Source organism: Moesziomyces antarcticus, assembly GCF_000747765.1.
Source record: "Moesziomyces antarcticus DNA, scaffold: scaffold_v10021, strain JCM 10317, whole genome shotgun sequence".
Lineage (NCBI taxonomy): Eukaryota > Fungi > Basidiomycota > Ustilaginomycetes > Ustilaginales > Ustilaginaceae > Moesziomyces > Moesziomyces antarcticus.
In genome coordinates, this window is record NW_014638989.1 from 152,745 (window position 1) to 174,688 (window position 21,944).

At 61.8% G+C, this 21,944-nt stretch overlaps 5 protein-coding genes across 5 annotated transcripts; 2 read left to right on the forward strand and 3 right to left on the reverse strand.

Moving 5' to 3' along the window:
* Positions 1 to 272: 272 nt before the first annotated feature.
* On the forward strand, positions 273 to 2,312 carry PAN0_021c6032 (uncharacterized protein; the record flags this gene model as incomplete). The annotated part of the gene is made up of 1 exon (XM_014798529.1): positions 273 to 2,312. The coding sequence occupies one exon, from the start codon at positions 273 to 275 to the stop codon at positions 2,310 to 2,312; it is 2,040 nt and encodes a 679-aa protein (XP_014654015.1).
* A 22-nt stretch (positions 2,313 to 2,334) lies between these two features.
* PAN0_021d6033 (translation initiation factor eIF-2B subunit delta) lies at positions 2,335 to 5,007 on the reverse strand (the record flags this gene model as incomplete). The annotated part of the gene is made up of 3 exons (XM_014798530.1): positions 2,335 to 2,356; positions 2,442 to 3,111; positions 3,453 to 5,007. 3 exons carry the CDS (start codon positions 5,005 to 5,007, stop codon positions 2,335 to 2,337), a joined length of 2,247 nt encoding a protein of 748 aa, XP_014654016.1.
* A 4,718-nt stretch (positions 5,008 to 9,725) lies between these two features.
* PAN0_021c6034 (mhyt domain signaling) lies at positions 9,726 to 13,182 on the forward strand (the record flags this gene model as incomplete). The annotated part of the gene is made up of 2 exons (XM_014798531.1): positions 9,726 to 9,801; positions 9,893 to 13,182. The coding sequence occupies 2 exons, from the start codon at positions 9,726 to 9,728 to the stop codon at positions 13,180 to 13,182; spliced, it is 3,366 nt and encodes a 1,121-aa protein (XP_014654017.1).
* A 1,240-nt stretch (positions 13,183 to 14,422) lies between these two features.
* PAN0_021d6035 (uncharacterized protein) lies at positions 14,423 to 14,767 on the reverse strand (the record flags this gene model as incomplete). Its single annotated transcript, XM_014798532.1, has 1 exon — positions 14,423 to 14,767. The coding sequence occupies one exon, from the start codon at positions 14,765 to 14,767 to the stop codon at positions 14,423 to 14,425; it is 345 nt and encodes a 114-aa protein (XP_014654018.1).
* A 1,438-nt stretch (positions 14,768 to 16,205) lies between these two features.
* On the reverse strand, positions 16,206 to 21,893 carry PAN0_021d6036 (MED14-domain-containing protein; the record flags this gene model as incomplete). The annotated part of the gene is made up of 5 exons (XM_014798533.1): positions 16,206 to 20,744; positions 20,896 to 21,019; positions 21,126 to 21,208; positions 21,520 to 21,583; positions 21,730 to 21,893. The coding sequence occupies 5 exons, from the start codon at positions 21,891 to 21,893 to the stop codon at positions 16,206 to 16,208; spliced, it is 4,974 nt and encodes a 1,657-aa protein (XP_014654019.1).
* Positions 21,894 to 21,944: the final 51 nt, after the last annotated feature.

Here is a 21,944-nt window from a genome sequence, read left to right on the forward strand (position 1 = left end):
CAGCTTCCTCTGCGGAGGCTCTTTTTCGGGCACGTCCCCTCCACATGGCCTTTTGTCGGCGCTGCCGGTGTGCAGCGTGAAAAGGCTAGTAGAGCTCGCTGCCCCTGAGGAAGACCGACCGACCGACTTGAGCCCACCATCCGATGCTGCTGACCACCACCATCCAGCACTCGCATCCCAGCAAAAGAGGCGTCTAGACTGCACACGGCCACTAGAGGCAAGCCATCCTTATCGATCGGATCGCGGTGGCTCGGGTGGCGTGGGTTCGCACCATGAGTGCTTCGGCTGATCCGTATCTGCTGGCATCGACGATTCTCACGCCGGACGAGCTTCCGAAACTGGCGTTGGTCACCTACGACGCAGCGGCACACCTCGATGCTGCGTTATCATCTTCGGATCTGCCGCCGCCGCCGCACCTGCAGCGCATCTTTGTGATCGTGTCGAATGTCACGCTGGGCGTCGAGCAGTCGTGTGTGCTCGTGATCAAGCCGCGGCGCAAGCATCCCACGACGGCAGCGCTGCTCAGCGTCATCCCCATCCTGCCGGAGCTCAAGATCGAGATCGAACCGCAGCAGGGCCTCACCGCCTCCGCCGCCACGCCGCGCAACCATCCGCCCGCCGCCACCACGCTCGGCCTCTCGAGCCTGCCGCAGTCGCTGCCCACCATCCACACGCTGCTCGAGAGCGTCGTCCCGGACCTCTTTGCGCCCGACAAGGCCGCCACCTCCAATTCGGCGCTCCGATTCTCGCTCTCCTTTGCGGGACAGTCCGCCGAGGGCATCACCAGCGACGCACGCGGCCTCAAGGACTTCCTCAGCGTGCTCAAGGACCTCCTCAAGGTGGCGCAGCAGCATGCGTTTTCGGCGGCAACTACGCATCAGTGGATGAGTGCATATACCCAGGACCTCGCCGGCCCGAGTCAGGAGCACGCGCCTTCAGCTGCGCCCCATCTCGACACGCCCGTCTTCTCGCGCTTTTCGCACAGCAGCTTTGTGCCCAGCTCGGCCGAGTCGGCCACCGCACCGGCGCGGCCGGCCTCGCCCACCGCCCACGACATCCGCATCTCGGTCGGTACGTTCAACGTCAACGGCCAGCTGCCGCGCGAGGACATCCCGACCATCGTCGGCCTCAAGAGGTGGCTGCGCGCCGAGGAGGACCCGGACCTCATCGTGCTCGGCTTCCAGGAGCTCGACACCTCCAGCGGCGCGTACCTCTACTACTCTCCCGCGCGCGAACACGCCTGGACGCACGCCATCACTCAGGCCCTCGGCCGTCGCGCCCCGACCTACCGCAAGATCGCGGCGAAACAGCTCGTGGGACTTCTCATCCTCGTGTTTGCGCGTGCCGAGCTGGAACACGAGATCGCCGACGTGGCCGCCGCGAGTGTCGGCGTGGGGCTGGGTGGGTTCGTGGCCAACAAGGGCGCAGTAGCCGTGAGGATGCAGGTGGGCAGCAGGACGATGTGCTTTGTCAACTCGCATCTGTCGGCCTTCGAGGGATTGCAGGCCATGGAGAGGCGGTGTTGGGGCTGGAACGAGATCTACAAGCGGCTCAGGTTCCGCATTCCCCTGCAGGGCGGAGAGGGCGTGGAGGCCTCGACTACAAGCAGCAGCCAGGAGACGGACAGGCAAGCCGAGGCTGCGCACGGCGATGCTGGGGCAGTGACGGCGCAAGCAGAAGCATCGAGCGAGCCAACGGAGCCCACTCGCACTTCCGACCGGGACAGTCGTGCGTCGAGCCCACCACCCACCGACGACTCTGCCACTGACCCTGCTTCGCACCCTGCCGTCGACGCCAGCATCGCCTCGACGAGCGACGTGGACGGCGCAGCGGCCGCGGTGCTCTCGACCCCCTTCCGGGAGCAATCCATCCTAGAGCACGACATGGTCATCCACTTTGGCGACCTCAACTTCCGACTGGATCTGTCGCACTCGGAAGCGCACCGGCTCATCCGCGCACGCCAGTACGCCCTGCTGCACCGGTACGACCAGCTGGAATCGCTGCGCACATCGGGCGCGCTTTTTGACGACTTCCTCGAGGCTCCGCTCACGTTCGCGCCCACGTACAAGTTCGACGTGCACACCGATCGGTACGACACATCCGACAAGCAGCGCATCCCCGCCTGGACGGACCGCATCCTCTGGTCGGTCACATCCGAGTGGTCCGACGATGGCTCGCTCTCAGCCACAGCCGAGGTCGGGGACAAGGAGCGCAGGTTGGGGGTGGTGCAGCAGTCGTACGAGTGCGTGTCGGAGCTCAGGTTTAGCGATCACCGTGCGGTGCGGGCGACGTTTGTGGTGCGGATACGCTAGATTCCCAGACTTCTAAACACGCCTAGCCATCCACGACTTCCCCACTGCACCCACTGGGTGGATGACGAGAGCAGAGTGTGTGCGGTGGCGATGGCGCCCGTGTCGCGTGCGGCAAGGATGCGGTTGAACAGTGCCGCTGTGTCGGCCAAGTTCGTGATCGAGGGGGCAGCAGCATGAAGTGTAGCTGCAAGGTAGGCGAGTGTAAGCCGCGTGCGCACTGCGTACCAATCGACACCGTCCGAATCGATCCATCCCGTCCGTTGCTGGGCTGCAGGGTGCGATAGTGCGTCGCCTACGAATCCGGACGCCATCTCAAGCAGTGGTCGTGGAGTGGGTAGATCGGGTAGCACCGTCTTGTGTGGAAACACGCTGTGCCACGTCGAGGTCTCGGGTGATGCGGTTGAAACCGCCGCCAGACCCTGTTGCAGATGCGGACGTGCATTCCAACTCAGCTTCAACCGATCCAGCATAAGTTCAGCCACATTTGCAAGTGCCTTTCGCTGTTGCTCCTCGCTGAGTTGTGCGTCGAGTCGAACTGGTCTTTGGGCTTCTTTGTCGAGTGTTCCGTTTCTCAGAGCCGTGATGATGTGCTGGGGGGTGGTGGCGTGAATGGAGGCGTGATTCGAGACGCTATTCCACGCCTGAAACAGTGCGGCTTCGAAGGTGGAGTCTGGCCCGGGGAAGAGCGTGTCTACCGTGCGTAGGCGCTGGTTCACATCGTGATGCACGCCATCCGCATGCATGTAGGCATGCTTGGTGAATCCGTACTGCGACACTGCCGGCAGCGCATCGAGCAACACTGTCGTGGTCAAGTCAAGCCGAGAATCGCGTGGATGCGTCGATGTGCTAGCTGCCGTATACCGCCGTATGGCTGCGTTGCGAGTCGTACGCCAAAGGGTGACTAGCGGTCGTGGTGTACCGCGCATCATGGTGCTGGCCCGTGAGATGGCGTCGTGGTGGAAGACGAACAAGATGCAGGCCTCTAAAAAAAGCCCGCCGCTGATCTTCTCAGCCAAGCCCCCCAAAAAAGTGGAGGTTCCGAGTCCCGCGCAACGCCTCCTTCTCACAACACCAACAAGCCTACACAGACACTGAGGGGGCGGGATTGGAGACTGCATTGCATCTTGGGGGGCTATACACCGTAGAGTACGCTCTTGTAGTCGCGCAGGATGACGCCCACGCTCTCTGGCCCAGACAGACCCACCTCGCTCGCAACGGCCGAGATGAACCTGGGTGGGGTGACGTCGTACAACAAATTGACCACCGCGAGGTTCGGCAAGCGCTGCCACTCGGCCACATCGATCAGGCCCGTACGCTTTGGATCGTCCTCTGCGTCTGCATCTGCATCGTCGGCTGCGGGGAGCAAAAGGTCCCGCGGGTTGCCGGCCTCGTTCTGGACGAACGAATCGAGCTGGACGCGTTCGGAGAACTTGTAGGTTTCGCAGCACACGATGACGGGGATGCCCTTTTCGCGCGCCATCATGGCACACGTCGCGGTGCCCGCGCGCGAGTAGAGCGCACCATTCGCAAGCAGCGCCGACGTTCCGAGCAGCAACAGGTCGGCACGTGGCATGAGCGACGACAGACTCGAAATCAAGCCGTACGTGCACGGGATGCCCGCGGCAAGCAGCACGCTCAGCAGCGCTTTGCCTTCGAGAAGCGGGCGTGTGTCGATGACGATGACTTCGAAGCGCACACCGCGCTCCCACGCCGCAAGCAGCGTGCCCTCGACCACGCTGGATCGCGCAAACGTCATGACGACATGGCCGTGCTTGATCTTGCTTCCCGCCTGGGTGCGGATGATCTTGGACGCATACACGATACGGTCCCTTACGAAATGGTCGATCCTCTCCAGCAGATGTTCCTTGGCCTCGTCCTCGGTCAAATCGGCGCTCACCACCGAGATCTCGTACTTGAGGTAGCGCACGGCTACGCCCTGTGAAGTACCCATTGCGCGAGCATCGACCAGATGGCCCACCTGTGCGCTCACCGTCTTGAGCAGGTCGCGGTTGAGCATTTCGCCGCGCGGGGTGGTGTAGTCGCGGATCACGTCGGCCATGGCGCGCAGCAGCGCAATCGCGCGCGTGTCGGCGCCCATGAGCTTGTACTGCGCGAGCTGCGACGCCAGCCGCAGGATCGAGGGGTGGATGTTGGAGCGGAACGACGCAGAGACCTGCGCGGCAATGTGCGCGTTGTGCGGCTTGGCCGACGAGACGTTGCCGAACAGCGCCACTGACGGATGTGCGGGTGCGGCGCGGGTGGGTGCGGCGCCATCCTGAGCTCGACGTGCTCCACTACTAGACGCTGCAGCCGCCATGGCTGTACCGGCCGCCGCGCCAGACGCACCTGCGGCGCCGCCGAGCTTGCCGCTAGCCGCATTGGCAGACGACGAGCCGGGACGCTTGCCTGCGGGTGGACCGTCGCGGCTATGCTGTTGGCTGCGGTCCGCCGCACCCCCACGCGCAGCCGCAGCAGCACCAGAGGGCGGCCCGCGCTGAGGAGTGGAGCCGTCGCCCGGTGCACGCTCGGCCACCTTGGCGGCTCGTCGCGCCGCCTTGAGTTCCTTGGCCGACTTTTTATCGCTGCCGCCCTCCTTGGCGGGTAGTGGTGGTTGCTGTTTCGATTTGGCCGCGTCCGAGGCGGGTGCACTTGGCCCTGCGGCGGGCGCAGACGAAGGTGCGGCTGGGTCGGACATTGTGCCAAGAGCGCGCGTATCAAAAGCGCGCGTATGTCGATCGGTAGGATGGTGGGTGGAGAGCAGGAGCGCCAGGAAGCATGCGTGGGCGGGAGTCACTTTTTTTGACCTCGGAGCCGCCAGTTGACGAACTTGAGGGTGTTAGGGCGTCTGAAGCCACACGCAAACAAAAAATGTACGGGGATGACGACCTGACACTCAGAAAATCTCGCACGCGAATAAGCTCTTGAGGGGAAGGAGGCGGACGCATGGCGTGGGACCGAATTCATGCGTTGGCTGCGCGACTCCTTGCAGTGCCAAATTGGGCCTATGCGTCTGCTTCCGCTTTGGGCCGTCTGAAACGAATCGCGCATTTTTCTCACGCCTCGCACCCGCCCGCCTCTCTCTCTCGAGCGAATTTCCCTTGCCAAGCCGCACTTTGCTCTCCATCAGACGCCCACGAATGGAAGGCGGTATTTGAATCGGCGCACCAATCCACCACTGCGAGATGGATGCATTGTTGGTTGCTCTTGCCGCGGCGTGTGGATGTCGTGGCGGGCGCTACTGAGATCCGCCCCAAGCGCCCATTTGCGCCGGTCAACACCTGACAACCAAAAGGCGGCCAAAGAACGTTTGGGAGCGAGCCACGCGTTTGTATTGTGCGTCAAATCTCAGGGCCCTAGCGTGGGGAGATGCGTGCGAAAAAAACCAGCAAAGACGCAGGAGCCTCCTTGCAGATCCGCGTTACTGTACCCGATCGACGTCAGCCGACGGATACCCACACCGCATCCCAAGGCTCGCTTAGCGCCTCCCTCCAGCAGCCCCCGAAAGCTTGTATTTGGTTCCTACGCGCGTCCCCCTCCCGCGCTTGCGATGCGACTCCTGACAGCGAAAGGTCGGTGGTGTGTTCCTGCTGGATCGCCAGATACTGTATGGCCGCGGGCGTACGATGGATGGGATTGAAACGCAGCAAGACACGTCTGATCGTGTACCAGTCCCGTTGCGGCCAAGCATCGAAGCTGTACCAAAGCAAGCCCAAATGAAGCCTCAATCTGCGCCGCAGCCAGATGCGCAGCCAGATGAATAGTAGCCAGATGAAAGCAGTGTCGCTGCGAGCTCGGAAAAAAAAAAGGGGAAACCGACGTCGAGAAAGGCCAGACAATTTGCGAGACTGGCTGCGCAGCGCTGGGACGCGTTTGCAATATGCTGTTGAACATTGTCTATGCATCCAGCGCTGCGCAGTGAGACAAGTGCAAAGATGCTCCGTCGGGTCTTGCACTGGTACCACTTTAGCGCCCGCACCATCTCGAATGCGATCGCATCTGTTCCACGGTTGTACCACGGCTCTGGTGACGAGAAAGGGTCCAAGCAGCGTCGGCTACGGTGCCACCAAGTGTTCACGCTCAGATCCCTCTGCTGTCCCACGGTGACTTGAAGAGGCAAGACGGATGCGTCAGGCGAACCCTGCGCGCGTTCCTGCATACGGTACCCGGCCCAACCTTGATCCCTCGTCGTAGCCTTTTGCTCCAGCATTGCGAGCGAGACCTTAGATAGGTGTCCAGCTTGCCTTGCCCGGTGCGGAGTTGGTTTTGGTCTGTTGGAGCTTGGTAAGAACCGCTTCCGGGGGGGCCGAGCTTTTGGTGTCTCGCTTAGACTGAGCCGCGGGCGTGTTGGACTGCCCCACATGGCCTCGCTTACACCGACTTGCATCCACACCACTCTTCACCAGTCACACACCAAAAAGGTACAGCTTCTATCGGCTAGCGAGACCTGCTTGCTTGTGCTCATTGTATTTACACTGCATCCTTCGATCCACGCAATGCGATGGTACCATTTGCTTTACACCACTTCCATCGCTAACCCCACACGCTCGAGGTTGGACAAATGGGATCGACACTGGGCGCCCTTTCGGAGTTTTCGCGGCGGCGGCTGTCAAAAATCCATCCTCTTTCCGGCATTTCCAACCCGAGCCCAAAGCGTGAAAAACAAAAGGTCGAAGCAAGGTTGGGCAGATGAGCCAAAGGGATCATTTTCGAAACTCCGCATCTGCGTGCGGAGTCATTTTGTCAACCCACCCACCTACACTACCTCGCGCTTGCAGGGCGGAGTCGGAAGCGCGGATCTACGCAACACCAACCTCACGCTTGGTGCGCACACAAGCAACATCGGAGCATAAGCAAAAGCCATCCCACGCGCCCCCGAATGCCGAATGGAGCGTAGATCCAGGAACACACGGCCCGAACGCAGACTGCATTTGTGAGTCAATGTGGCGGTTCAATTTGGAGTCCAAAGAAGAAAAAAAAGTCTGGAACTTGGAGGTTAACCCGTGCGAGCGGGCTCGGTGTTGAGAGAGAGCACAACGAAGAAGAAAAAAAAGCGGAAAATTTGAGGCGGGAAAGGGCGATTTTCGACGCTGGATCTTGAGATGGGCGCTGCTATCGCCGCGGTCACTGCAGCTGCCAAGCGTGGCGGACGACGCAACAACGGGACGCGTGCTGCCGACGGGGGGTCCGCGCGCGCGCGAGAGAGAAAGAGAGATAGAGAGAGAGAGAGAGAGAGATCCAAGCGGCGTTGCGGCGTGGCGTGGCGACGCACGGCTGCAGCACGCCGTTGCACTCGCTTAGCCCGCACACCAAGCACCCAACGATCAGCGCACGCTACCACCCGCTTGGAGGCCCAACTGCATGCACGCCCTTGTGCACATCCAACAACCTGCTCGGACCCCATTGACAAATCGACAACGCGTGGCACAAATCGCCGTCGAGGCTTGATGAGATCGAGCCCCAATGAGATGCACCGCCTCCCCAATAGCGAAGGTCGCAAACATGGCCACTTCACTTGGTGGCAAAAGAAAAAGGCAATGCCAAGCCAACCTTTTATTTTTTCTTTTTTAAATTCTGTTTTTCGGTCACGGCGGGTAAGCTTGCGGAAATTGGGCTGAGAAAACAAAAGGAAAAGAGAGCTCCTTGCGTCTCTCGATCCCGACCGAAGCATGCGCGGATATATCCCTCGAACCTCCTCGCACACCCATACGAATCTAGATGTGCCATGGCATTGATCACATATCGCACGCGTGGCGAATGGTCGGTCGCCTTCGTTGTCGTTGTCGTTGTCGTTGTCGTTGCCGGGTGGGCGACATGATTTGCCGGTCCTAGAAGGGGTGCGTGCTTTGCTTGCCGGTTGCGCAGCGTCGCCCGCAACGCGGCTCGGTTGGGAGCGCCTCGCAGCTGTTTTCTTCGCACGCTATGCCACCACGCAATGCCACCACGCGATGCACAGCCGTTGTGACAACGAACAAAGCGTCCTGCTTTGCGCCGCTTTGCACTGCTTGGTTCCTGATCGTCAGCTCGGACCTCCTTTGGAGCAGATGCCAGGGACCCACCCTACGCCGCATCCTCAAATCACAAATCTCGATACCATGCAGCGGCGCTTTTGGCTTCAGGAACACACGCTTCCGTTGCGGCACCAACCCCTTGCGGCGGCAGCGGCATTATTCCAACTTACTTGGCTCGAGGGTCATTCATGGACCGAGCAGGGGGTTCCAGTCAAGACGCAGGGAGGCAGCGGAGGTCTCGATTCGCGCTCCATCAAAGTGGATCCCAATAAGCCAGGCACATTTCTTTTTTAAATTTATATTGGCGACGGACGCATCGGCGGTCGTATGTCCCGCGCGGCGCGCCGGAAATGGTGTGCTGGCAAGCAGCCGCCCAACCCCCCCGAAGGAATTGTGGATAAGAAAAACTGCGACATTTCCGGAATGACACCAGCCACTGCCACTGCCACTGCTGCACTCAACTCAGATTGATAGCGGAGGGTGGGGAAATTCAATTTTTTTTTTTGTTTTTAATTATTCTCGCTTTTCTCCAGCAGGCGGGCCGCTGCAGGGCGGCTGCAGGCCCGTGGCGAGGCTTGAAATTGACGACAACCAACGACGACGCCTCAGATTTGCTCTTGGGCCGCCCGGGTTGCCCAGCCGCCCTTGCTCCCTTGCTCGACGTCGAACTTCGAGCCTCGAGCTCTTCCCTCCCTCCTAGACAGAGCGAGCTCCGCGGCAGCACGCCCGGCACCACCATGCACAACGCCTCCAGTGTGGCTTGCACCCAAAGTTTCCCAGTCCGCTCGCAGCTTGTCAAACGTCCACTCTGCCCCCCCTCCTCCTCCCCCTGCTGCGCCCTTTCGACGCCCGCCAGCGGCTATCGCTGAACCTGCATCCTCCTCCTCCTTCTCCTCCTCCTCTGGCCTCTCCTAGCTCCAACGCGCTGTGCACCTTTCCGCACTGACTGCTGACTGCCTCAACCACCGACCGACCGAGCAAGCGCAACAGTGGCACTTCCGCCTCGCCTATTGCGCCCGCCCTTCGGCTCTACCACAATCCAGACGCCTCGCCGTGCGTCTTTGCGCCCTTCTGACGGCTAGCCGACCTGCCCGCCCGTCGTGTCGCTCGCCTCCTCCTCCAAACTACAAAAGCCTTGGCTGGTGCAGCCGCCCTGCCCGCCGAGTCCGTCCCCTCTTTGCTTCCTTTGCCCTACGCGATCCCCTCCCCTCGGCTCTCCTCCCTCCACCACCATCTCCCCCCTCCTTCTCTGTTTCAGCGCGGCGCTGCTTCTCATCTCTCCGCCATCGCACGCGCTGAGCTCGACGGTGCAACGACCCACGGCCGCGGAGCCAGCCAATCGCATCCACAAAGCCTCCAGTAGGCTAGCCCGTCCAGCAGCACTGCCTGCTCCTTCTCCGCCACCATGGACGGCCTTCACCACCTCGTGCCTCGCGGTCTCTACAACGAACCCGTCCTTCCCGCCGGCATCAACACGGCCAGTAAGTTCGAGCCGAATCTCTGCCCTGCATTGCCGCCCTGCATTGCCGCCCAACCGCGCTCGCTGCTGACCCAGCTCTTCTTCTTGAACAGACCTCACCGCCGTCGCAGAGTACTATGTCTCGCACCGCATCCCACAGCGCTTCAACCCGGGCATCGTCGTCGCCTCCATCGCCGTCTCGGCGCTCGGCTCCTACTCCACCCTCCTCGTGCTCGGCAAACGTACCTCCAACAAGGGTCTCAAGAACATCTTCCTCCTCTCGCTCGCCGCCACCACCATGGCCGCCGTCGGAATCTGGGGCATGCACTTTATCGGCATGCACATGAGCCTCCGTCCCGTCGCAGACGTCAGCTGGTACATCAAGGTCGACCCCGGATTCACCGTCCTCAGTCTCTTCGTCCCCATCATTGCGCTCCACGCCGCCTTCTTCATCGTCGATGCCGCCGTCGCCTTCAGCTTCATCCGCACCGCCATCTCGGGCGTCTTGACTGGCCTCATCGTCAGTCTCATGCACTACTCGGCCTCGCTCAAGACCAACTACGCCGTCATCTACAGCCCCACCCTCGTCACCATCTCCATCGTCGTCGCATGCGTCGCCGCCACCGTCGCACTCACCGGCTTCTTCAAGTTCCGCTCCCAGTGGGAGGACTCTTGGTGGAAGCGCATGCTCTGCGCCTTTCTCCTCGCTTCCGCCGTGTCCGGCATGCACTACATCGGCGTCTGGGGCACCTCGTACAAGGTCAAGGCTTCCACCATCTCGGGCTCCAACGAGGTCAGCCTCCTCACCGGTCGCCAGCGCAACAACGTCCTCGTCATCGCCATCGGCTGCATGTGCTTTGTCATCATCTGCTTCTGCATCTTCATCGGCGTCTCGGACATGCTCGTCGTGCGCGACGCACGTCGCAAGTCCAAAAAGGTCGTCGTCTGCTCCGCCACCTTCGACAAGCAGGGCCGTCTGCTCGTCAAGCCCGACGGCACCATGCCCCTCCAGATCATCGAGACCGACGTAAACACCCGCGACATCCTCGACGCCCTTGACAACCGCCAGCCCACCTTCCAGTGGCTCTACTCGCTCTCCTGGGACTGGGGCATCATCTCGCCCTGGCTTCGCGCCATCACCTCGCGCTTCGCCGCAGAGTCGCAGAATGCGCAGCGCAACGACGCCCTCTGGAAGAACCGCGGCAAAAAGATGATCGCCCAGGGCCGTCGCAGCCTCGACCTCGGAGAGGAGCGCCGCAAGGGTCCCCAGAGCCTCGCCGACTTCCGCGACCGCTTCATCGACGCCGCCTTCCACCTTGCCCAGGAACTCGACATTCCCTTTGAGGAGATCGGTGTCCTCTACGATCACGTCCTTCCCACCGGAACCCGCAGCAAGAACGGCGGCGCCGGCAACACGAACGCCGCCATCCACGACAAGTTTACGCCCTCGCGCCAGTTTGCCGACGACGAGAGCTCCATCAACGGTCCCGTCCCCAGCATCTTTGGCGAGGGCAACGACCAGGAGGAGGGCGCCATGCTCTTCCTCGTCCGCGAGCTCCCCAACTCGGCCGCCTCCACCGAACGCTTCCGCCAGATGGGCTACCGCATGACCGAGACGCGCTTCCTCGCCGGTGTGCTCGCCGACCGTGTCGCCGTGCAGAAGGAGGAGATGGAGCCGCTGCTCGACTCGCTCAAGGTGTACGCAAAGCGCGGCACGCGCCCCGTCGTCCAGCCCGGCGGAGTCTACTGCGGTCTGTTTGGCGTGCGTGCCTCGACGAGCAAGGAGGGCGGCCTGGACGTGCTCGTGTACAACTTTGCCCGCCATCAGATCCCCGCCTACCGTTTGCCCGACGTGCAGTGCATCACGCCCGAGATGAAGACCTTCCTCGGCTCGCTCGACCAGGCCACCATGGAGGACGCCATGAAGGTGTGCGAGCGCGAATCGATCCGCTCGGGCGAGCGCCGCAAGTACCTCCAGTCCATCTCGTCGGTCAACGTGGCCGACAATCACGAGAACGAGGCGGAGCAGGAGGCCGTCGAGCTCATGATCCAGTTCCAAACGGCGCTCTTCATCGCGCTCGACGCGCTGCACAACTCGGTGCGCTTCTACCCCAAGATCTGCCAGACGGCGCGCATCAGCGCCGAGGTGCTCGAGGTGCCCTCGAGCCTCGACGACTCGACGCCGCCCGCCGAGATGATCCTCGTTCAGGCCGTGCTGCCCGAGGCACGATCGATGCACACCTCCTACGGCGCCTCCGAGGGCCAGCACGTGGCCTCCGAGGTGGTGCCCACCGACAAGCCGAGCGCGGCGACGCCATTTGTGTTTGTTCCCTACACACTCTTCTCCAAGTCGCAGATGATGCTGCTGCGCGGCCGACAGGCGGACGACTTTGAGCACGAGGTGATTCTCGAGATGCGCAGGCGCTATCCCTCGTCGCTCCAGTCCGAGGCCGAGGAGAAGGGCGTGTTTGGCGACGCGGCACCGCACCGCATCAGCCACAAGGAGTCTTTCATCTCGCATGCCGGCCGATTCGCAAAGGGATACGCAGGCAGCGACGACGACGACAAGCTTGAGACCGCGTCCAAGTTTAGCGACGACAAGGACGTCGCGTCGCCCGTCGCCAACAAGGTCAACCTGCTGCCGAGCGGCAAGCGCTGGGCCAACCGCCGCGGCTCGCGCGAGGAGGGCTACGAGTACGAGCAGCCTCGCAATGCGGATCACTCGACGGCGCTGTCGCCTGGTCGTCGTCAGTCGGTCACGTCGTCGCGCTCGCGCGCCACCAACGAGGACCACGAGATGCGCCAGCTCAACGACGGCCCTCTGGCGCGCGCCGATTCCGTGTCGCGCAAGAATGCCGAGGCCGGTGCGGGCAACAGCTCGCTGGGCATCCGACGCTTCATCCAGCAGCCTGGCAACGAGGGCACATCGCCCGATGGCCGCTTTGTCCACCCTGTCGATGATGCGATCACCGAGGAAGCGCGTGATGTCGACCTGCGTTCCGTGTCGTCGATCGATGTTGCCGAGAAGGAGACTGCGTACCCTCCGGCTTCCGGCGGAGCTTCGCCGTACATGCCGCAGAGCAACGTGCGTACGCTCAACGAGGCCTCGACCGCTGCATTCGGCCAATCGCGCCCGGCAGCACGCCCGTCCACGGCACCGGCAAATGTCATCCGTCGCGAGCTCAACTTCCTGCGCCCCTCGTCGTCCGGTGCCGGCCATAGCCAGCAGCAGCAGCAGCAGCGTGCGGCAACGGGCTACCGCCAGCGACGAAACCGCACCGCCGTCGGCCACGACGAGGGCAGCCAGATCGCCCGCCTCCAGTCCGACGGCTGGCACACCAGGCAGATCCAGAGCCTCGAGAGGAGCCCCGCCGGAACCGCCCTGCTCGGCGTCGACTTTTAGGCGTCTCGGGCCGCTTGTGTACTTTTTATATTGTTATGGGGTGCAATCATTCACGTTCTTTTCTACATGATACCGGTCCTGCGAGTGTGTGTGTCCAAATCAAGGTGTGGGGCAGGGCCATGAGGGACGAGTTGGACGTCATGACGTGTTTGGTGAACTTCCAACGCCCGAGTAGTGGCGACGCGACTGCGATTTTTTTTTTTTTTCCTCCAGCTGCAGATGGCAGTAGTCTCTAAAGTCAAGCTGCGTGCTAGATGGTGTAGCTCTTCCCCATCAGCGATGGCATAGACCTTCTGACAGCTTGGAATCAATGATCAAAGCATCAGCATGCAATATACAGCTTTCTTTGCACTCAAACAGCCTGGATCTTGAGCCGGTGTGTGGCCTAAAGTTGAGCTTCGGAAATTTTGTGCGAGTTTGGACACTACACCAGCGTTTTGCATGCCGGGGCGGGCCGCGCGACGATTTGCGACACGCTCTGGGCCTTTGCCTGCGGGCTGCCTGCCTGCCAGGACCTGATCGAGTTAGAGCAGTCGCCCTGCAAGTCGCATGCAATTAGTGGCGGGTCATGAGCTACAAGCTAGACGCTACGGCTGGTGTGTCCAATGCGTGCTGGCGTGGGTGCAGCGCTACATCGTGCCGGCGTGAGCGATGATATTTGGCGCCCGAAACGCGCTTTGGCGTGCCATCATCTCGCGTCGATCTACATGATACCGCGGCGAGCATGTGTCGTATTCTGCAGTTCAAGTGAAACCCATGGGTGCAGGTTATGAGTGACGAGTCGGGCACCAGTGCGGCTGATTGTCAGTGGGGGCGATGGTGTGCGGCGCGCGAACGCTGTTTGGCGTGCTTTGATCTCGCGTTGCTTTGATATGATACCGTGGCGAGAGTGTGTGTGTGTGCAGTGCAAGTTGTGTGTGAGTACGCCAGTTGGACGCCACGACTGATGTGGGCGATGCGTGCTCGAGCAGCTGCAGCGTCCCTTTGTGCCAGTGTGTCGATATGGTCGCGATGGTTTGGCATGTCATCACTGGCGTTTGCTTGCACGAAACCATCGCGAGTGGTTCCAGGGCAAGCGTGAGCATGTTCCACGGTGCAAGTTGTGGGGGGAGGGTCATGGGAGACAAGTCGGACGCCAGGGCTGGTGTGCAGAACGCGTGCTTGAGCAGCTATAGTGTTCCGCCGTGCAAATTCGAGCAATGGTGTGCGGCCCGCTCGCGCTGTTGGGCGTGCCATTATCTCAGAGTACATTCCATAACGTCGCGACGAGCGTGTGCGTGAACGTGCAAGTTTGGAGATGCTGGGGCTGCCGCCGCTCGACGATCTGCGACACGTCCTGGCCTTGGCCTGCAGGCTCCAGCCTTGCCGAGCCCTCATCGAGCGATCGCGTCGATGATCCCCATCGTTCGACGCCAGTCGCCATGCAAGTAGGAGCAGGCCATGAGCTCCGAGCTGGAGCTATGGCTGGTTTGTGTCCAATGCGTGCTTGAGCAGGTGCAGTGTTGCGTCGTGACAGCACAATTGGAGCGGTGATCTTCGGAGCCGATGACGCGGTTTGACGTGCCATCATCTCCCGTTGCTTCATATGATACCGGCGAGCGTGTGCTTGATGCGCAGTGCAAGCTGTGGGAGAGGGCCATGGGCAGCCAGTAGGACGCCGCGGCTGATGCGTGGAAAGTCAAGCATCTGTTAGTGCGACAGGCGCCATCGAGATCCGGACCCCGAGACCGAGCAGGGATCGCGACAGCGGGAGGAAGACCGTATTCCAACAGTCCTTTCTCTTCCGATGCGCGGCCAATACAAAGACTCAAAGACACTCGCGACAGAGAGGGATACAAACCAAAAGTCGAGGAAGACATTTCATTCTCGGGCCAAGTTGCGAACTCGAGTGATGTTGAAGCAAGGCGAGTGGGCTAGAGCGCAGACTTGAAGGATAGCGAGGCATAAAGCCTCGAGTCGAAAATGCTTAAAGGTCGCCAGAAGCGTCTCTTCGTCGCTAGCGGAGTCGGGCAGTGATCTGCTCCAGCAGAGCATCACATCGGCGTGAGCGATGGTGTGCGCAAAGGATCTTGGACGTGCCATCGTCTCACGTTGGTTGATACGATATCGGAGCGAGTGTATTGTGTCTGGCGGTGCAGCTCGTGAGGGGGGGCCATGTGTGACAAGTAGTACGCCATGGCCGGAGTCATTCATCATCGTTGCCCGCGACGGCGGGGGCTCAGGAACCGTCGTCCCAAGGTGCGGGTCTTTTGACAGCTCGTTGGTGGTGTGATTGCCGATTTGATGCTGCAATGAGCCGCTCCATTCGGACCTCTTCCGGCGACTTTTGAGTGATACCTTGCTTCCTGTCTTCCTTGCTTCATTTGTTTCAATCTTGGGTGCAGGAGAGAGTGCAGGTCGTGAATGGCAAGTCGGACGTCACGGCTGGTGTGTGAAAAGGTTGCTTGAGCAGGTGCAGCGTTCCATCGTTCCGAATGAGCGATGATATGCGGGGCCGAGTGATTGTGGTGCGTCTGACGCTACCAGTCGCCAGTGCCAACGGTCGAGCACCAGTCGGCCAAGGATCATGCTTGTCTGCCGCCGGGCAATCGCAAATTGTGCGCCATCCCGATACGTGCAAGTAGCACGATTCTGGTGAGGTCAGGCTCGATGTTGATGGACGCTCAACTGGTACCCTCCCAATATCCAAAGTATCACCCATAGCGGCATTCGCTGCGCCAGACTAACGCTCGGGACACTCTCAGCTTCACAATGGCAACACCAGCCACGCCGCAGGACGCTCACAACAGCCGGGATAAAGTGAACCGAACCGCAATGCATAGCCTGATCAAGTCGATATGAGGTCCTGCGTCCCATCGCACACTTCAACATGCCGGTGAACAGCCGCCGTCAAAAGCCAATGTTGCAACAGCCTTCGCACTTCACAACAGCTCACGGTCCCACACATCGGAACACAAACAGATCGCCATGAAAGGTAGTGTAACTAGCACGTTGCTACGGTACAGCCCAGCGTAGACACGAAATCACTTGCCAACAGCCGCAACCTCGGCAGCGACAAGCTGGACAAGCTGCGGCATGAGCTTGTGCACGAGCGCAGCGTCGGTGAGCGAGACGAGCAGCGCGCGGCGCAGGTCCCACACGTCGCCGACGCTCGCATCGGCGCGGAGCGCCGCCTCGACCTTGTGCAGCACTTCGTCCAGCTTGGGGATGGGATCGAACTGCGTCGGCCCCGTCAGCGCCGAGAGTGCGTCTACTGCCGACCGGTCCTTGGGCGCACCGTTCTTGCTGAGCGCATCGCCCGCCAGCACGTCCCTGAGCAGGTCCGAGCCGGCAAACATGCCGCCGGGCGCGGGCGCGTCTGGGTGGCGCTCGTGGCGGAAGAGCGCGCGCGCGGCGTCGGCGATCACGAGGCGCGAGCGCGTGGCCAGCCGAATGTCGAGCGCATACCGGTCGTGGAAGCGCAGGCGGAACCACGTCGCGCCGCGGATCTCGAGCTCCGGCACCTCCGGGTCGTCGAGGCACTGCGTCGCCAGCGGTGCCACCTCGCGCACCACGGGCAGCGTGTCGCGTAGCAGCCGCAGGAAGCCCTTCCACACCAGCCGCTCCAGCTGCGGCTGCGCCATGGCGCTCATGGCTGCCGAGCGCGCCGCTACGTTGAGCGTCCGCCGCAGCTCAAACGCCATCACGCCGTGCGGGTTGGCTGCGGCGTGCTGCGCATCGAACCACGCCGACAGCGCCTCGTCGTTGCTTTTTGCCGCCTCCGCCTCGACCTCCGAGGCCGGCGCCGAGCCAAACTCGACAACGAAGCCGCCGTTTTGCGGCACGGGCATCGCGCCGTACGCAGCCATCTCCATCTTGGGATCTTGCCAGCGCACGCGCACCAGCAGCTTCCGCTCGCCGTCCGCAACACCCAGCGTGCCGTACGAAAAGACAACCGTGTCGAGCTCGAAGCGGCAAAGCTCGACACGCTCGGCGGGCTTCTTGCAGCTGGTGCGCGCGCGCAGGGCGCGCTGCTGCCAGGCACGGCTCGCATTGAGCACCTCGCGCGTGAGCATGACCATGCGCATCACGCGCTCCCACTGCATGTAGAAGATGGGAATGCAGTTGTCCACGTCGCGCGTCGAGATGGCCAGCACGCACGTGGCGTCGTCAAAGTCGATCCACGTCGCCGCCGACTGCGCGTGCTGGTCCGAGGTGCTGGCGTACGCGACCACCTCGTGCAGCGCACGGAAGCGCCGCGACTTCATGCGCAGCTTGACGAGCACCTGCACGCACGTCTTGTCGCTCTCGTCCCAGTCGCACACGCGCAGCGACACGTTGGGCTTGGTCAGGTGCGCCTTGGCCGGTCCCAGGACGTCCGCAGCGCGCAGGCACAGCGTCGGCACCAGAGCCGCGACGCCCTTCTCCCCTGTCTGCTCCTGAGCATCGCCCCCGGCGGGCTCGGCAGCCGCGTCTGCCTCCATACCCTCGTCGTCGTCGTCGTCGTCAAACAGACCGTTGTCTCGCGCATCAACTTGCGCGTCGGCAGCGGCAGGCGCAACGCGACGTCGCCACTTTGGAGGCGTCGCCGAGTCGGCCTTGCTACCGGCGACGTGCAGGTACGGAATGCCGCGCATGCGCAGCTGCTGCTCCACGCGGAAGTACGACACGAGCGCGACGCAGTACGAATGCACATCGGCAAGTTCTTCCATCGAGAGCTCACGCGCCGCAATGCCAGCGTCAGCCTCTTGGGTTTCCGAAGCCTCTGCCGATACCGCCTTGCGTTTCTTGCCAGCCTCGGGACCGAGCATCGCAGCATCAGATAGGGACTCGCGTCCAGCCTTGGATGCGTTTGCAATCTTGGCGCGATCGAGCCACTCGATTGACTGCACGGTCAACGACGGTGCGCCGGAGGGATCCGGCATCTGGACCACGTACACCAAAGCGATGCGCGCGCCTGCGAGCTCGGACGGCTGCAGAGCCAAAAAGTAGCCGGGAAAGCTCTTGCGCAACGGGATGAAGAGCTGCGGAGCCGCGTCGGTGGAGATCGAAGATCCGAACTTGGCCAGGTCCTGCGGGCGCAGACTGAGCTTGCGTACTGCGCGCAAGCCGAGATACGAAGCCATCCTCTCCCAGTCCTGGACGCGCGCAAACACTTCGAGCCGATACAGCACGTCGAAGAGCGCGTCGATGGAGCTGTTGATGCGGTCGGATGCCTCTGAGAGGCGCGCAGATGCTGGGCGTGTGGTGAGGATCGAGACTGTAAAGTCGGACGCCGATGCAGTCGGACCGTGCAGGCCAGCGTCCGCTGCAACGTTCGCCGCTTCCGAGTCCAAGAGCAGCCTGCCTGTCACTGGATCGACGCTGAGGCGCAGCGGGGGCATGGTGGATACCGCCGCCGCTCGCTTGGTCCTTGCGGCGCGTTGGCGGTTGCGGCCATGCAGCTCTAGGCGCAGGAAGTTGAAGCTGGTGGTTTCGGTGGCGGTGGAGAACTCGTCGCCTTGCCTGCGTGCATGCTCGACGCACAGCGTGCAATCTTCCGGACGGAGGAGGCGAGAGACTGGGTGGTCGCTCACGAGGATGCGTCGCTGGAGGTTGCGCAGCAAGGCGGCCGTGTGACGCTTGATGACGAGGCTCAAGGTGGCCTCAATGTCGAGATTATGAGGATCGATGGCGAGGTCTGAGGTCTCCGAGTCGGAAAGGACGCTGGCGTGGGCATTCCAAACGACCTTGAGGCCTCGTCGCTTGACTGCGGTCGGGCTGACTCCGTCGCGTTCGGCAGGCGCGTCGTCGTCAAAGATCTCGGCCAGCGTCTCGGTGGCAGCTGCTTGATCGGGGAGGTCAACCAAGCTGATTTGGATGCTTCCGCCAGCAGCAGGGCTGTCTTGCGCAGAAGACGTGCCGTCGGCTCCCTGTGCGTGGGTCCAGTAGTGGACGGTGAGGCGTCGCGGTCGTTCTGCGGTCTCGATGCGCAGGTTGGAACCCCAATTGAGGCGGCACAGCTCGTACGCCTGGTGTTGGAGGATGTCCATCTGATAGTGCAGTGCGCGCTCCTGTAAGAAGGCAAAGAGGCGCACGAGCGGAGCGTCTCGCGTCTTGGGCAGCTTGGACGAAGCCTCCGGGTCAGCGTCAGGCTGTAAGGGTTGCGGCGATGCGTCGGGCGGCTCGGAGTGCTGCATGTCAAGCTTGCTTTCGCCCTGCGTGGCTGCGGCGGATGGGACCTGCGGAGGTTCAGGTGCAGTGGTGGTGGCATATGCATTGGCATCCAGGTTGGCATCTGTAGCTTGCGAGCGCGGTGCGAGCTCTTGATCGCCCCAAACGCGCAGACGCTCGCGGTAGGCCTTTTTGGGCCGCTTTGGAAAGAGCTTGAGGCTCGATTCTGCACAGGAGCCTGTGGGTGTGGCGTCGAAGCTGAGGTCGAGGAGCCACCATCTGTCGTCGGTATTAGCGGCGGAGGAGGCTGCGTCGGCAGCGCCGGGTTCGGTATGCTGATCGAGCCTGTCTGCATCTTGGTCGCGGCCTCCACTGCTGGCGGTGAGCTGGGCACGGAAGAGGCCGCGTACGTGAAAGTGCACCTTTGCGTCGTGTATCGAGTAGTCGGAGAGGGGCGCTGGGACGAGTTCGCGGCAGGCCATGCGAGTGCGGAGTGCGTCTTGAAGGCGTGCGACGATGGCGAGGGCCTGTTGGTCGGTCAACGGAGGTGGCGCCACGGCCATGTCTTTGATGCTGGCGGGGAGTCTTCGGTAGGTGCCGGTCTGGAGGACGTCGATGGCGGTGGGCAGATCTGCGTTCCTCATGCGTGCATTTGGAAGAATCTTGCGGATGTCGGTGAGACCAGCAAAGACGTCTTCGTGCTGCCATTGCTGCTCGGAGAGGAGCGCGATGATGTTGCGCGCCTTTTGGAGGTCGGGTACATCCTTGGACCATCTTGCGAGGACGAGGAGTTTGATGAACTGCTTGCGCACGTCGAGAGCAGTGCTGAAGATCTTTGCGCGTTTGGAGGAGGAAGGGAGCGAGGGTAGGGTCTCTGCGAGGTTTTGAAGCGATTCGTAGCCGTAGTTTGCAAGCCTCTCGACGAGGGCAGCAAGGGATACGAGGTCGGTCTCTTCGAGCGGGAGTTCTTGTTGGAGCTGCTCGAGAGAGACGGCGTGGATGGGATCGAGCTGCTTCTGCTTGCCCTTGGGGTGCGGGGAGACATTGCCGTTCTGGGATGGATTGTGGATGTCATTGTGAGGGTGGAAGTGCTCGGCGGAGGAGCGCGGTGGATTTGGAGTGGTCGCTGGTGGCACACCGATCATGAGTTTGTGCGGTGAAGAAGCGGGGCGCTTGTCTTTATCAGTGGCGGGCTGGGGCGAGCCCTGGAAGTGGCCATTGGTGTCGGTGGCCATTGTGGACTTGGACGGCGGGCCAGTGATGGCAGTGGTATTAGACGAAACAGCGGGCGGCCTATAGACACCGTTGGCATTCACATTATGTGTTGTAGCGGAAAGGTTGGCGCCATGCGGGGTGGATGGCATGCAGATAGGCAGGATGGAGATGGCGAGTGATGTGACAGATCGACGCAGACAAGGAGGAGGCGGCGACTGAGCTTGGCACGGTGGATCAGAAGAGCCGACGAGGCCAATGCAAGGCAATCAACGCAGAGAGCGAGGGCTCAGCGAGGGCGAATGCCGTGGTGTTGGATGAGATGGGACGATGGAGCAGTGGGTAGGCACAGCAACCGAATGCGTGCACCACCGGACGACGTGCCTCGTCGTTGGGGCTCGAGCGGGCGCTGTTGGTCGGATGCAGTGCCGGCGTGTCCGAAGCCGGGGTTGAACCGATGATGAGGATCAAGACAGCCGCCACGAGTTGCAGCCTGCCGGATCGAGAGGTTGATGGAGAGGGTGATGGAGGGGAAGACTGTGATGCGCGATGTCTCTCGGTGGATGTGTGGATGAGCCGAGATTCGAGCACACACACACACACATCTTCCTACCGGATCGCAGAGGGAGAGAGAGAGCTGCTCTGCTGCCGCTCCCACGCTGCGGTCCTGCGGTGCTTCGGTCTGTCGGCCGGTCCGCAAAAGAGAGAGCCAGACAGACTCCACTCGCGGAAAAAGGGCACACTCTGGCACTGTGACAGAGCATGGCCCAATTTCGGAGCTTCCATCCCCTCCATCTCTGCTCGCTCAGGCGCGTTGGAACGCAAAAGGCTGCTCAGTTGCTGCTGCTGCTGCTGCTGCCGCTCCACCTTTACGCAGCACCTAAAAGTAAATTTATTTTCTTTAAATTAAGATTCCTCAAGCATGGCTCTGTTTTGTGAAGTGTTGCTCTGCCTCTATTGGAGGCAAGGAGATGATGTTGGTGGTCAGCAGACAGCAGGAGGTTCGAGCTCGGTCTCCATATCATTAAGCGCCGAGCGACTGCTGTTCTTTGCAAGACTGAGTGGCAGAGAGAGAGAGAGGCGAGCATCAACTGCAAGAACGCAGCTTCTAGCTCGCAGCCTAGCCAAAGGCATCGACGCTCCCGTCCGCTTCTGTAGGCGACGTCTGCTGCACTGGGCTCTATGGCGGCCGGAAGAGCCGACCCCGCTCGCACATCCTGCGAATGACCGTATCTAGGTGAGACACTCGGCCAGCCCGGTGAGTGGCTCTGGAAATGAAGAAATGAAGTGCCAACGGCGTGGCGGCAAAGATCGGCATCTCCGACACCCGAGCCACCACGTCCCGAGCCGGCGAGGGCAGCGTGCATCCCGATCTCCAGGCGGTGGAGCCAGGCTTTCTTCGCGCCGAGTGTGGGCGG